At 43.0% G+C, this 15,453-nt stretch overlaps 1 protein-coding gene across 2 annotated transcripts in view; it reads left to right on the top strand.

Annotated features, from left to right (window-relative positions):
• The window catches only part of CYTIP (cytohesin 1 interacting protein), a 61,149-nt gene that overhangs the window by 16,635 nt on the left and 29,061 nt on the right, over positions 1-15,453 (top strand). The window contains exon 3 of one of the 2 annotated variants that reach the window (XM_077272926.1): positions 10,081-10,297. In XM_077272926.1, coding sequence (XP_077129041.1) covers positions 10,124-10,297 — 174 coding nt within the window. In that variant the 5' untranslated portion in view covers positions 10,081-10,123. Of the gene's footprint in view, positions 1-9,876; positions 10,298-15,453 lie in introns of those variants that run through there. The other variant, XM_077272927.1, reaches the window with a different exon arrangement.

The following is a 15,453-nucleotide window of genomic DNA, read 5'->3' on the forward strand; positions in this document are numbered from 1 at the left end:
GACCAGCCTGATTGACAGGCGAAAACGACTACTTTGGTAACGTATTTCGGCAGCATAGGTGGGGAATCGGGGTCCACAAACTACACTATTGTAATGCTCAGCTCAGGCCCTATTTAACAGTATTTTTATCTCATACCGAAAAAACGGGGTGACAGGTGCCCTTTAAGTCCTGCCTGGACTCTTATTTGATATTAGTATCTGTTTGTCACTATTATTTGGGGGGGAGGGCACTATGTCAATATTTTTGAGGAGTAATTATGTCAATAGCATTATTTCTAAATTACAGAATTAGGGAGCACAGTGATATAGAGTACTGTATGTGGCGTAAAAGGGCCAAATGATGCAGCAACAGGAAAACAATTAAAGGGAGTCTGTCACCTCCAAAATGTGTTTTAGATTAATTATACAGGGTGGGCCATTTATATGGATACACCTATATAAAATGGGAATGGTTGGTGATATCAACTCCCTGTTTGTGGCACATTAGAACATGGGAGGGGGAAAACTTTTCAAGATGGGTGGTGACCATGGCGGCCATTTTGAAGTTGGCCATTTTGGATCCAACTTTATTTGTTCCAATGGTAAAAGGGTCATGTAACACCTCAAACTTATTGAGAATTTCACATGAAAAACAATGGTGTGTTTGGTTTTAACATAACTTTAGACTTTCATGAGTTATTTACAAGTTTATGACCACTTATAAAATGTGGAGAGGAGGAAAAGATCCGTGCATACAAGGCGCACACCCAAAATCACAAGACAATGTTGAAATTATGTGCAATATTTATTAGTAGACAAAATAAACAGACATATATATGCTGCACTTTGCCTTGATATTGTATTGTTATGTCATAGTCATATGGGACTTCTGGCTATGTGTTTTGTCTTTTAATGGTTTTACTAATAAATATTGCACATAATTTCAACATTGTCTTGTGATTTTGGGTGTGCGCCTTGTATGCACGGATCTTTTTCTCCTCCTCTCCACATGTTTCCGTGCTCGAGGCAGCAGCCCCATTCATATTAGTCCTTATTTAGACATGCCCTATAGTAGTGCTCCCTACCTTTTTTGTTCTTGACACTTATAAAATGTGTTCAATGTGCTGCCCATTGTGTTGGATTGTCAATGCAACCCTCTTCTCCCACTCTTGACACACTGATAGCAGCACCGCAGGAGAAATGCTAGCACAGGCTTCCATTATCCGATGTTTCAGATGCTGCACATCTCGTATCTTCACAGCATAGACAATTGCCTTCAGATGACCCCAAAGCATCTGAAACAAAGGATACTGGAAGCTTGTGCTAGCATTTCTTCTGCAGTTTTGCTATCAGTGTGTCAAGAGTGGGAGAAGAGGGTTGCATTGACAATCCAACACAATGGCACCACTTTGAACACATTTTATAAGTGGTCATAAACTTGTAAATAACTAATGAAAGAATAAAGTATGTTAAACCCAAGCACACCATTGTTTTTCTTGTGAAATTCTCAATAAGTTTGATGTGTCACATGACCCTCTTCCCATTGAAAAAAATAAAGTTGGATCCAAAATGACCGACTTCAAAATGGCCGCCATGGTCACCACTCATCTTGAAAAGTTTTGCCCCCTCCCATATACTAATGTGCCACAAACAGGAAGTTGATATCACCAACCATTCCCATTTTATTTAGGTGTATCCATATAAATGGCCCACCCTGTACAGTTATATAGGGGACTTCACTCCTATAAAAATCATACTTGCACTGTTCCTGGTACTAAAAATAACTTTTAATTCATGTGCAAATGAGGGGGTTCAATGCACCCATGCCGATGAGCTGGGTACACCATCTGCCCCCTCAATTTGTGTCTTGGTGATTGCCCTAGCTGGTGAAGAACAGCGACCATTCCTAGAGCAAACGCTGCCCCGCATGTGTGCACATGCTCACTGATACTGGCTGTGCCGGTCGTGCGTGCGCATAGTGACGCATGCGCACTTGTGTCTTCTATACTTGATAAGTGTAGCACTATAGTGGTAGGTTTGTCCTTTCTGGAAACAAAAACTATTTTTTTAATACTTTCTTTCCCTTTTCAGGGAACATTTCACTAAAGACCCCCCACCTTCTGGATCTCTGGAAGAAGAATCAGTAGATTCCACGGGAATGTTGTGCTAGTGCCATTTTTGAGCTGAATATATCTTGCCATAGACAAATTTGCACAGTTGCACCCTTCCTGTGTGGGCACTTAATAAAGCGTTTAGCTGCACTGAGAACATAAGGTTCAGCATTTTCCCACCAGTATAACTTTTACGAATTTCTACCGAGGATAATTTAAATTACAATTTCCTACATGCAGACGTAGCAGCTGCCGACTTGATGGGTTGCGACACACTATAGCGTAGGATGCCACTGGTATATGAGAGCCACCAAACAACACAACCAGTACAGTATATCATGGTAGTTAAATCATGGAATCATAGAATGGTAGAGTTGGAAGGGACGTCCAGGTTCATCGTGTCCAACCCCCTGTTCAAAGTAGGATTCAATAAACCATCTCAGACAGATGTCTGTCCAGTCTCTGGTTGAAGACTTCCATTGAAGGAGAACTCACCACCTCTCGTGGCAGCCTGTTCCACTCATTGATCACCTTCACTGTCAAAAAGTTTTTTCTAATATCTAATCTGTATCTTCTCCCTTTCAGTTTCATTCCATTGCTTCTCGTGCTTCAATGTGAAAATGAGAATAAGGTTTTGTGTCCACGGTCAGGATGGCCGGCTGTATCGTCGGAGCGGCAAACCCGCTCGGCACTAATCCCCGCCCCCTTCTGGGACGCGATGATGCCGGATGTGTTCATTGCACACATCCGGCATCATCGCACCCCACGCATAGGGCCCTGTGTTATTCCTTGCGGTGGCGCAGCGTCGCCGCAAGGAACACGGACATGCTGCGATCTTAAAAGACGTGCAGCATGTCCGGAGTCGCAGGGCTGACGGATGCGTGTTTCCACGCATAGTGGACACGGGATTTCATAAAATCCCCTCCACTATGCTGGAACATCTGGACGCTGCGTGTTTGACGCTGCGGCCCCACCCACGCGTCATACACGCACCATTTCCTGAACGTGGACACGAACCCTAAGGATGATCCCTCTACACTGTGACAGCCCTTCAGATATTTGTAGACTGCTATTAAGTCTCCTCTTAGCCTTCTTTTTTGCAAGCTAAACATTCCCAGATCCTTTAACCGTTCCTCGTAGGACATAGTTTGCAGTCCGCTCACCATCCTGGTAGCTCTTCTCTGAACTTGCTCCAGTTTTTCAGTGTCTTTTTTAAAATGTAGTGCCCAGTTACATCCCTGCTCCCGATTCTCCAGATGTTTTTATTTTGTTCCTGTGTTCTCTGTTCCTGAGATATGGCCTCTCCTTTCCTGTTTGTAAATCTCAGGTTTTTTTTACCAAGTGGGTGAGGTCATCAATTTTTTCTATCAGAAGCTTTTTTGAGGGCCATGCCCAGTTGGATAAAAAAAAGACAAGATTTATACACAGGGAAGAGGAGGCCATATCTCCGGAATGGAGAGGCCCAGAAACTAAAAAAAAAAAAAAAACAGTGCTGGATTCAAGAAAACTGCAGCATTTACACCAGGTAAAAAAAAAATCGTATTTATAGGATGTCAAAGGGCCTCTTTAAAAAATAATATCTGGTTGTTATGGGTACGGAAGACAGTTTTTCTTTAGAAAACTTTAATAAATGAGCTTTATGGTCTTTATGGTTCAGTGCTCTGTTTCTTCATTTGTCTGATTTTAGTCAGTAATTTATTTATCTCAAATTTGCTATAAGGACAATCTCGTCTCTTGTATTTCCTGCGCGTCTGACTCATCCGCAACGTTCCCATAGTCTCAGTAATAAAAATTCATTCAGGTTCTTGGAAGAATAGATGATGTTTTACCAATCGCACAAGATTCCAACCACAATCACAAAAAAATGCATTAAATAAAAATGCTTAATCTTAATCAGGAGAATGAACTCATTTCATTATTGAAACTCTGACTCAGAATCACATGCGTCGTTTGCCAAGATTAAAACTTGTAGTACAAGCAGGATCCAGGTAATCGCTGTGGATTTAATAGAAGATGATTGTATTCGTCACTTAATATTTCAATAAAAGCTGCAGTCACAAGTCTTTATGGTCATTCCAAATCATGGTATAACGATCACTTTAGAGAGCAACCATCTAATTAATAAAAGAAATCATAAATAATTATCATCTGCACCTTTTTTTTCAGGAGTAAAAATAGTACTAATAGTGACTTTTATACCTGGCTTTATTTTATTATTCGACAATGAGGCCATGGTTTCCCTTTTCTAGATGTTTTAGCCTAATTCATTATTTTGCAAATTCTTAAAATGCTGAAAATAATTTGTGCAATTATACTCCAGCGCCCTAATGGAGTACAAAATCTGGCGTGCAACATTTAATGTATGATGGGACTTTATTTTCCTTTTAAAAAGTGCAAAAAGAGGTAAAAGACGAAAAAGGAGCATCGTAGATTTTGCACAAAAATCAGCCATTTTGAATATCAACAAAAGAAACAAGAAAAGTCAATTAAAAAATGCAAATGATTAATTGGGGACAATGTTCTTTAGAAGTGTAAAGGACAGCTGCTGGCCATCAATGCAAAATCAATAATAGGGCTGCTGCCTATCACACTTCATTTATAGCACTGGTCTCCTCATAGGGGACAAAATGGCCTTTGGTGTCATGTTAGGTTCCAGGGAATTGGGTGCAACTATAACTTCTGTACTGCCTTGAGAAACACATTCTACTAAGATGTTACTAAAAAATCTGTAGTGCCTAAAAATAAGTAGTGCCTAAATATAAGAACTGCTGTAATATGGAAGCGTTATAATAAATTTTAAGTTTTATTGTTGGAACTGAGGTCAAAGTTTTGAAAATTGATGACTTACCGTAAAGGCCCGCATGTACAGTTAGGTCCATATATATTTGGACAGAGACAACATTTTTCTAATTTTGGTTATAGACATTACCACAATGAATTTTAAACAAAGCAATTCAGATGCAGTTGAAGTTCAGACTTTCAGCTTTCATTTGAGGGTATCCACATTAAAATTGGATGAAGGGTTTAGGAGTTTCAGCTCCTTAACATGTGCCACCCTGTTTTTAAAGGGATCAGAAGTAATTGGACAATTGACTCCAAGGCTATTTCATGGACAGGTGTGGGCAATCCCTTCGTTATGTAATTCTCAATTAAGCAGATAAAAGGCCTGGAGTTGATTTGAAGTGTGGTGCTTGCATTTGGAAAGTTTTGCTGTGAAGTAAACATGTGGTCAAAGGAGCTCTCCATGCAGGTGAAACAAGCCATCCTTAAGCTGCGAAAACAGAAAAAACCCATCCGAGAAATTGCTACAATATTAGGAGTGGCAAAATCTACAGTTTGGTACATCCTGAGAAAGAAAGAAAGCACTGGTGAACTCATCAATGCAAAAAGACCTGGGCGCCCATGGAAGACAACAGTGGTGGATGATCGCAGAATAATCTCCATGGTGAAGAGAAACCCCTTCACAACAGCCAACCAAGTGAACAACACTCTCCAGGAGGTAGGCATATCAATATCCAAATCTACCATAAAGAGAAGACTGCATGAAAGTAGATACAGAGGGTTCACTGCACGGTGCAAGCCACTCATAAGCATCAAGAATAAAAAGGCTAGACTGGACTTTGCTAAAAAACATCTAAAAAAGCCAGCACAGTTCTGGAAGAACATTCTTTGGACAGATGAAACCAAGATCAACCTCTACCAGAATGATGGAAAGAGAAAAGTCTGGCGAAGTCGTGGTACAGATCATGATCCACAGCATACCAAATCATCTGTAAAACACGGCGGAGGCAGTATGATGGCTTGGGCATGCATGGCTGCCAGTGGCACTGGGTCACTAGTGTTTATGGATGATGTGACGCAGGACAGAAACAGCTGAATGAATTCTGAGGTATTCAGAGCCATACTGTGTGCTCAGATCCAGCCAAATGCAACCAAACTGATTGGTCGTTGTTTCATACTACAGATGGACAATGACCCAAAATATAAAGCCAAAGCAACCCAGGAGTTTATTAAAGCAAAGAAGTGGAATATTCTTGAATGGCCAAGTCAGTCACCTGATTTCAACCCAATTGAGCATGCATTTCACTAGTTAAAGACTAAACTTCAGACAGAAAGGCCCTCAAACAAACAGCAACTGAAAACCACCGCAGTGAAGGCCTGGCAGAGCATCAAAAAGGAGGAAACACAGCGTCTGGTGATGTCCATCAGTTCAAGACTTCAGGCAGTCATTGCCAACAAAGGGTTTTTAACCAAGTACTAAAAATTAACATTTTATTTAAAATTATTGAATCTGTCCAATTACTTTTGGTCCCTTTAAAAACAGAGTGGCACATGTTAAGGAGTTGAAACTCCTAAACCCTTCATCCAATTTTAATGTAGATACCCTCAAATGAAAGCTGAAAGTCTGAACTTTAACTGCATCTGAATTGCTTTGTTTAAAATTCATTGTGGTAATGTCTATAACCAAAATTAGAAAAATGTTGTCTCTGTCCAAATATATATGGACCTAACTGTACATTAGGTCAAAGCCAATCGAGTCCGCTGACCGTCTGCTGTGCATTGAGGCCTCGGAAGAGGCAAGGATGGGGCAGTTGGAATTTCAACACCCGATCCTTTTGTTTTTTAGGGGAGACGCTGCTAGAGCAGTCTGGCAACAGCTTGCCTCTCTCCCCATTGACGGGAGGGAGGGGAATCAAGAGAGATATCTTTCTGATGAACAAATGTTCGTTTGACAGCTATTTTGTGTGTATGGACAACTTTAAGAATGTCTGTCAAAATTAAAGGGTTGTCCTCTTTTTGATTAAACCCTTCTTAAACGCGGTAGACCACTGTGTAAACTGAAGAAAAACCCTATACTCACCTTCTGCACCAGTTCCATTCCAGTGATGTCAGTACAGGATCTCCCTGTACTTGTGTGACATTGTCATGTAAGCACAGTAGCCAATCCAATCAGTGACGGCTAATGGACCTCAATGCTCACACCTCAACCGATTGTCTGAGTTTCATCCAAAGGAAGTGTGAACGAAACAGCCCATTAGTGGCCGCTGATTGGCCTCAGGGCTCACGTGGCATAACAATGTCATGCGAGCACTGGGAGACCCGGTGACAGTTTTCTTTAAATGTCACTGTGGAAGGTATTGCATATAGAAGCTACAGAAGGAAGTGGACAACCCCTTTAAATCAGAGGGGGGTTCAGACTATTGGCACCCCTGTAGATCTGCCGTTTGAAGGAGCTGTAGCACTCATGTAGCACTGCAGTCACTTCATTATTACACTGCATACATGTAGTAGCGGTCGTCCTGGGTATCGCAGCCTTGTCCTTTTCAACTAAGCTGTTCAGAAGGATTGCTATGAGACAGATTCCCAGTGATCTAACGATAGACCATCGAATTTATATCAAGGCTATCAGAAAAGGGCAAAAATGTACAACTTTTTCTAGTCTGTGGGCCATATTTTCAAACTGTATCACATCCAAGGAGCCTCTCCTCTGCTCTAAAGTGATAGCTCTAGAGGTCTCCTAGATGGACGTTTAAGCCGCCCATCAGTCAAGCAACTAGTCTGACCATCCACCTAGATATGTTATAACTCATTTATAACTCACCTATTTGGTTCTCTCATCAGTTTTGCAATTCAAATCTACTAACTGTCTGGGTCTCTTTAATGTATTTGGCCAGTGTTACAGAAGAAGGAGGACAATCAAGTTTAAAGGGTTTGTACTCGGTATGGAAGTTATCATCTGTACATTGGATTACTCGTAGAGTCCAATTCTCAGGATTGTTGGGGGTCCTCCCAGCTATCAGATGCCAAGCGGTGATGAAGTTATATCCTACCCTTTAAGGTACAACCAAAACGTAACACAATCCAGTGGAAAATTTTCTCCCAAGGATTGTGTAGTATGAGGAGAAGAAAATTCCTACTTCTGGATCAACGCAGCAATCAGCTGACTATTTTGCTTTCAGGCAGTGGCCCAAAGCCCACAGCCAGTAAACAGTTTCCATTAATCTAACTTATTAACCCAAGCTTAGAAAAAGAGATTTAAAATAAGGTCTGGAAGAAAATAGTGAGTATTGGGCACTACAGGTTGAGGAAGTCTGGACAGAATGAGAAGTGGATTGGCATGTAGTTTAAGTGAATATTGTATTGTTCTAAATTATGAAGATACTGGTTCAGCATTGAAACTGTGCCCTTTACCTCCCATTTCATAATTTTTTTTTATTTTTTTTTCCATTGAGTAATTTTTTAACAATAAAATACTCATTTATTCTACATCCCATTGGATCCACTTCTCATTCCATCCAGACTTCTTCAACCAGTTGCACCTAAGGATCAAGTATTTTCCTCCAGATTTTATTTTAAGTATTTTGCATGGATGCCTAGACATCACAAGCGTTCCTGAGCGACTGCTGCAGCTAGTTCCTTAAACACTCGGATTTACACCATACTTTGACCCCCAGTGTTGTGCCTGCTCCCAGCACAACCTCCTAAGATGAGATTCTGGGTGGATTTCCACTAGTCTGGTGATACAAACCCAACTTAAGTTTGGAAGCACCGTGTTTTTTTTTCTTTTTTTCTCTACAGTCCAGTAGATACATAGACTGGTATGGAACTCAGATCACTTTTAGTAAACCTGTTGGTGAATTTGATGGCTTTATGTCTTCATTCCTTTTGACTATGCAAATTACATTCAAATATAAAAATATATATTTTGGGGAAAAAATCACATACATTTTATATACATATATAAAGGAAAGATAGATAGCTTTGTACCTTGTTAGCCAGTAGATAGAAAAAATATTAAGATTTGAGAGTCCTTAGTAGTTGTTAACTAGAAAACTGATGAAGAGACTGGAGTAGTCACGAAAGCTGCAATTTGTTATTATCTTTTCAGTTAGCCATTAAAAGGTATCAACCACTGAGGACTCTCAAATTTAATATTTTTCTGTACATGTATAAAATTCTTCTTCTGAATGTTGATCTACTCGATGGCCATTCTGGATCAGACAAAAAATATGCTCTTTAGAGCAGACTGGATCATGCACCTATACACCTTCCTTTTATCGTTTTTCATCCCTCTGTTGAACTTGATGGATGAATAATTTTTAGCAACTGTACTAAATATATGTTCATATTTTTGTGAGCTTCAAGAATTCTGTGCCAAGGCAGATACACCCCTGAACTCCTCTGTCGAGACCTGATAAACCACTTTTCACTAAACAGACATAAGTTAGTGGTGGTATCTGATGGCTCCACCGAAGGACGAAACAAACGTGCCACCTTCTTTGACTAGGGGGGTGAGAAGTTGCGTGGATGTGAAGGCAGTAGAGGAAGCGTGGTAGAAGAGCGAAAAACACATCTGTGAGTAGAATAAAAAAGGAAGAACATCCTATCAGCTGGGTAAGGTTAAAGACAACTGAGGAAGCAAAGAACACTGAAATGGTTAAAAACCAATGAGGATTGCAAACCCAAAGACTAATGGAAAAGACGAGACGATTCAAGATGAGGGTTGAATTTGAAAAGCCAAAAAATTCTGTCACATATCCCTCTCCAAAAATATCATTCTGGGACTCTTAGACTGAAATGAACACTTGACTTGGGTCATTGTTCTCCTTTTAACTTGATTTCTTTAGCTTAGAAACTAACTTTGACGAAAACTTGGACATGACTATGCCCACCAATCGAGGAATCCTTAGGAGCCAATTAAGCCCATCAGAATGTTTTTTAAGAGTGGGAAGAAATCAGATTTTTTTCTTTTTTCATAATGTTTCGTAATGAGTTTTAAGAAACTGTTTTGCACTCTTCCTGTGCACACATTTTTGTCAATGTTCTTCAGTTGTCAGGTGTAAGAAAAATTTGTTAAGCAAGAGTTAATGTAGACACAAATGCTCCTCTTGTATCAAAAAAGATTTACGAGTTTTACATAGGAAAACCACAAGCACTATATTTCCGTTCTCATTCGCAACAGGCAATGTATTTTCTCGTTTCTAAGCAGATATGAAATTTCTGTGAAGGGAATCGGCTGATAGACCATCATCATGTCTGCGATGAGGCCCCGGACACGGGAGAAGTGTGGATCTCAGCTGGAAAACCTTGTTCTTAGCGGCTTCGGAGCTTCTTCCAAAACATTATGGAATAACGGCTTGGATGGTCGTAGAGGAAGTCATTGTTTGGTAGGGGCCTTAGCAACATTACCACGGAGCCACAAGCAGGTAAGTGTCACTTCTAAATAATTCTTTTTGAACATGAACTTCACATAAATTGGGGAAACTATAGAACTGTGAACATAAATGAGAATGGCTTATAGTGCAAAAAAAAGATCCAAGTTTTCAGATAATATAGAATCAAGGAATGGTAGAGTTGGAAGGGACCTCAAGGGTAAGCGTGTCCAACCCCCTGCTCAGTGCAGGACTCACTAAACCATCTCAGACAGATGTCTGTCCAGTCTATGTTTGAAGACTTCCATTGAAGGAACACTCACTAATATATAGAACATGTTGGAAAAATTGAAAAGACATTAGATTGGAGACAACAAATATGACAGCAATAAGATACAAAAGCCCACCACTGTCACAAGTAAAAACAACATATTTTTTGAAAACTTTATTTTTTTGGTGCTTAGTGGTTATAGTGAAAAATGGGGAAAAAAATAATTTTTGGTGTTTTGCAATTACAGATTATAATTTATCTACCATTTTTTGGTGCAACTTCTCCATCCTCTTTAGGTTAAAGGGACACTGTCACCTGAATTTGGAGGGAACAATCTTTAGACCTAGGGGCTGGGTTTTCGGGTGTTTGATGCAATCTTGCCTTGTGCAGGCATGTACTACGGAGGACAGAGAATGAACTTCAGTCCAATATTGCAGCCAGCATGCAGCCGTCGGGTAAGGAAAGGGTGCATCAAACACCCGAAAACCCAGCCCCTAGGTCTAAAGATTGTTCCCTCCAAATTCAGGTCACAGTGTCCCTTTAAAGGCTGGCTTATGAATTGTCACTCTTAGTTTAGTCTTCCACCCCTTTGGCTTTAGCTCTGTGAAATGCTTTCGGGAGTTTAGATTGTGTGAATGTATTCTCAAAAGAAATAAGGAATAAAGCTGCTGCCAGGCATTCCCTTGAGAACAAGGGAGTGGGCATATTGAAATTCAACATTAATTAGTTGGCCAGAACCACTGAAGTTAATGGGTTTTGATGACCATAGTCTAATGTTTATGGCCCCATAAATGTCTTTTTTAGGCGATCATGTAAGGTAGACTATCTTTCTAACGTAATATTTTCCACAGCTCTTGCAGTGAAGAATCCTTGCCTTTTTCCCTCCTCTGGATTAACATGTTAGGCTATAGGTTGAACTTGATGGACTTGAAGTAAACCTGATAGGTCCCCCATGCCCCCAGAACCACCAGCAATGATTGCTACCTATCATAATACCCTGCTTACCAGCCCCTCTATTACATTGGACACATAAACAGATCTTTAGAAAAAGTCTTTCTAAAATCTTCTTATGATAAGAAAATGAACCCTTTGAGTAGTCAATGCTGCGTTAGTTTCCCCAGACTAGTAGACCCACTTAGCATATTATTATGCCCCCGTGGGTGTGGCATCATCGCCAGTGCTATACAATTCTCGCGCATGTGCGTGACTTTGTTCCCTCACATCATTGAGCCTCTGAAGCCTGGTGTACGCGTCCCGACTTCAGAGAGGCGCACTGCGCATGACTGGAGGTGCAGAAGACTTCCGATCATGCGCAAGTGCAGCTCTCTGAAGCCGGGGTACATACAGTACATCGGATTTCAGAGGCTCAATGATGTGAAGGAACAAATGTGTGTGAGATTTGCATAGCACTGGCATCATTGCCAGTGATGCAAGTCTTGCTGTCAGGCCCACAGGGGCATAATAACATGCTAAGTGGACCGACCAGTCTGGGGAAAGTAACGCCCCCTCGACTATTTGAAGGGTTTATTTGTATATCATTATTTACTTTAGAAATACTTTTTCTACAGATCTTTTTAACGCCAATGCTGGCATCCCGGCATGATTTCTTTCCCCACTTACGGCAGGGACGCCAACATACTCACTGTTTCGGCTGCTTGGCGGTGTCCCAGTGTTCTGCTGTAGCTTTCTGGTTCCCTGGGCCTGCGTACACTGTGTCCCGGTGGCGCATCTAATGTGTGTGCCCGCTCCCTGAATCTTAAAGGGGCAGTGAGCATGCCTTGGAAATATCCCCAGCCAATAGCTGGTAGGCATCAGGTATATAAGGCACGCTCCTCTGTTTGGAGGTGCCTAGTTATTTTTTGTTGTACAACTTGTCAGTTGCCAGGTCCCCTGTCTTGTCTGAATTAGTACTTGTTTCAATATTCCTTGTAATGTGAACCTGATGCCGCTCTGTGGGTAACTGAACCCAAAGCAGCTCCGGCGATAGCCTGAGTCTGAATCCAATCTGAACATACCTGAACCCGAAGCCATCTGACGGTACCTGAATCTGAAGCTGCTCTGAAGTACCTGAGCCTGAAGCTGCTCTAAAGTATCTGAATCTGAAGCCGTTCTGAAGTACCTGAGCCTGAAGCCGCTCTGAAGTATCTGAACCTGAAGCCGCTCTGAAGTACCTGAGCCTAAAGCCGTTCTGAAGTACCTGAGCCTGAAGCAGCTCTGAAGTACATGAGCCTGAAGCCGCTCTGAAGTACCTGAGCCTGAAGCCGCTCTGAAGTACCTGAGCCTAAAGCCGTTCTGAAGTACCTGAGCCTGAAGCTGCTCTAAAGTATCTGAACCTGAAGCTGCTCTGAAGTACCTGAGACTGAAGCCGCTCTGAAGTACCTGAGCCTGAAGCCGCTCTGAAGTACCTGAACCTGAAGCCGCTCTGAAGTACCTGAGCCTAAAGCCGTTCTGAAGTACCTGAGCCTGAAGCTGCTCTAAAGTATCTGAACCTGAAGCCGCTCTGAAGTACCTGAGCCTGAAGCCGCTCTGAAGTATCCGAACCTGAAGCCGCTCTGAAGTACCTGAGCCTAAAGCCATTCTGAAGTACCTGAGCCTGAAGCAGCTCTGAAGTACCTGAGCCTGAAGCCGCTCTGAAGTACCTGAGCCTGAAGCCGTTCTGAAGTACCTGAACCTGAAACCGTTCTGAAATACCTGAGCCTGAAGCCGCTCTGAAGTACCTGAACCTGAAGCCGCTCTGAAGTACCTGAGCCTAAAGCCGTTCTGAAGTACCTGAGCTTGAAGCCGCTCTGAAGTACCTGAGCCTGAAGCCGCTCTGAAGTACCTGAGCCTAAAGCCATTCTGAAGTATCTGAACCTGAAGCCGCTCTGAAGTACCTGAGCCTGAAGCCGTTCTGAAGTACCTGAGCCTGAAACCGCTCTGAAGTACCTGAACCTGAAGCCGCTCTGAAGTACCTGAGCCTGAAGCCGCTCTGAAGTATCTGAGCTTGAAACCGGTCTGAAGAACCTGAACCTGAAACCGTTCTGAAGTACCTGAGCTTGAAGCCGCTCTGAAGTACCTGAGCCTAAAGCTGCTCTGAAGTACCTGAGCTTGAAGCCGCTCTGAAGTATCTGAGCTTGAAACTGCTCTGAAGTACCTGAACCTGAAACCGTTCTGAAGTACCTGAGCCTGAAGCCGCTCTGAAGTACCTGAACCTGAAGCCGCTCTAAAGTACCTGAGCCTAAAGCCGTTCTGAAGTACCTGAGCTTGAAGCCGCTCTGAAGTACCTGAGCCTGAAGCCGCTTTGAAGTACCTGAGCCTAAAGCCATTCTGAAGTATCTGAACCTGAAGCCGCTCTGAAGTACCTGAGCCTGAAGCCGTTCTGAAGTACCTGAGCCTGAAACCGCTCTGAAGTACCTGAACCTGAAGCCGCTCTGAAGTACCTGAGCCTGAAGCCGCTCTGAAGTATCTGAACCTGAAACCGCTCTGAAGTACCTGAGCCTAAAGCTGCTCTGAAGTACCTGAGCCTGAAGCCGCTCTGAAGTATCTGAGCTTGAAACCGCTCTGAAGTACCTGAACCTGAAACCATTGTGAAGTACCTGAGCCTGAAGCCGCTCTGAAGTACCTGAGCCTGAAGCCGTTCTGAAGTACCTGAGCCTGAAGCCGTTCTGAAGTACCTGAACCTGAAACCGTTCTGAAATACCTGAGCCTGAAGCCGCTCTGAAGTACCTGAACCTGAAGCCGCTCTGAAGTACCTGAGCCTAAAGCCGTTCTGAAGTACCTGAGCTTGAAGCCGCTCTGAAGTACCTGAGCCTGAAGCCGCTCTGAAGTACCTGAGCCTGAAGCCGCTCTGAAGTACCTGAGCCTAAAGCCATTCTGAAGTATCTGAACCTGAAGCCGCTCTGAAGTACCTGAGCCTGAAGCCGTTCTGAAGTACCTGAGCCTGAAACCGCTCTGAAGTACCTGAACCTGAAGCCGCTCTGAAGTACCTGAGCCTGAAGCCGCTCTGAAGTATCTGAGCTTGAAACCGGTCTGAAGTACCTGAACCTGAAACCGTTCTGAAGTACCTGAGCTTGAAGCCGCTCTGAAGTACCTGAGCTTGAAACCGCTCTGAAGTACCTGAACCTGAAACCGTTCTGAAGTACCTGAGCCTGAAGCCGCTCTGAAGTACCTGAACCTGAAGCCGCTCTAAAGTACCTGAGCCTAAAGCCGTTCTGAAGTACCTGAGCTTGAAGCCGCTCTGAAGTACCTGAGCCTGAAGCCGCTTTGAAGTACCTGAGCCTAAAGCCATTCTGAAGTATCTGAACCTGAAGCCGCTCTGAAGTACCTGAGCCTGAAACCGCTCTGAAGTACCTGAACCTGAAGCCGCTCTGAAGTACCTGAGCCTGAAGCCGCTCTGAAGTATCTGAACCTGAAACCGCTCTGAAGTACCTGAGCCTAAAGCTGCTCTGAAGTACCTGAGCCTGAAGCCGCTCTGAAGTATCTGAGCTTGAAACCGCTCTGAAGTACCTGAACCTGAAACCATTGTGAAGTACCTGAGCTTGAAGCCGCTCTGAAGTACCTGAGCCTAAAGCTGCTCTGAAGTACCTGAGCCTGAAGCCGCTCTGAAGTATCTGAGCTTGAAACCGCTCTGAAGTACCTGAACCTGAAACCGTTCTGAAGTACCTGAGCCTGAAGCCGCTCTGAAGTACCTGAACCTGAAACCGTTCTGAAGTACCTGAGCCTGAAGCCGCTCTGAAGTACCTGAGCCTGAAGCCGCTCTGAAGTACCTGAGCCTGAAGCCGCTCTGAAGTACCTGAGCCTAAAGCCGTTCTGAAGTACCTGAGCCTGAAACCGCTCTGAAGTACCTGAACCTGAAGCCGCTCTGAAGTACCTGAGCCTGAAGCCGCTCTGAAGTATCTGAACCTGAAACCGCTCTGAAGTACCTGAGCCTAAAGCTGCTCTGAAGTACCTGAGCCTGAAG

The sequence above is a fragment of the Ranitomeya variabilis genome, chromosome 7 (genome assembly GCF_051348905.1).
Source record: "Ranitomeya variabilis isolate aRanVar5 chromosome 7, aRanVar5.hap1, whole genome shotgun sequence".
Lineage (NCBI taxonomy): Eukaryota > Metazoa > Chordata > Amphibia > Anura > Dendrobatidae > Ranitomeya > Ranitomeya variabilis.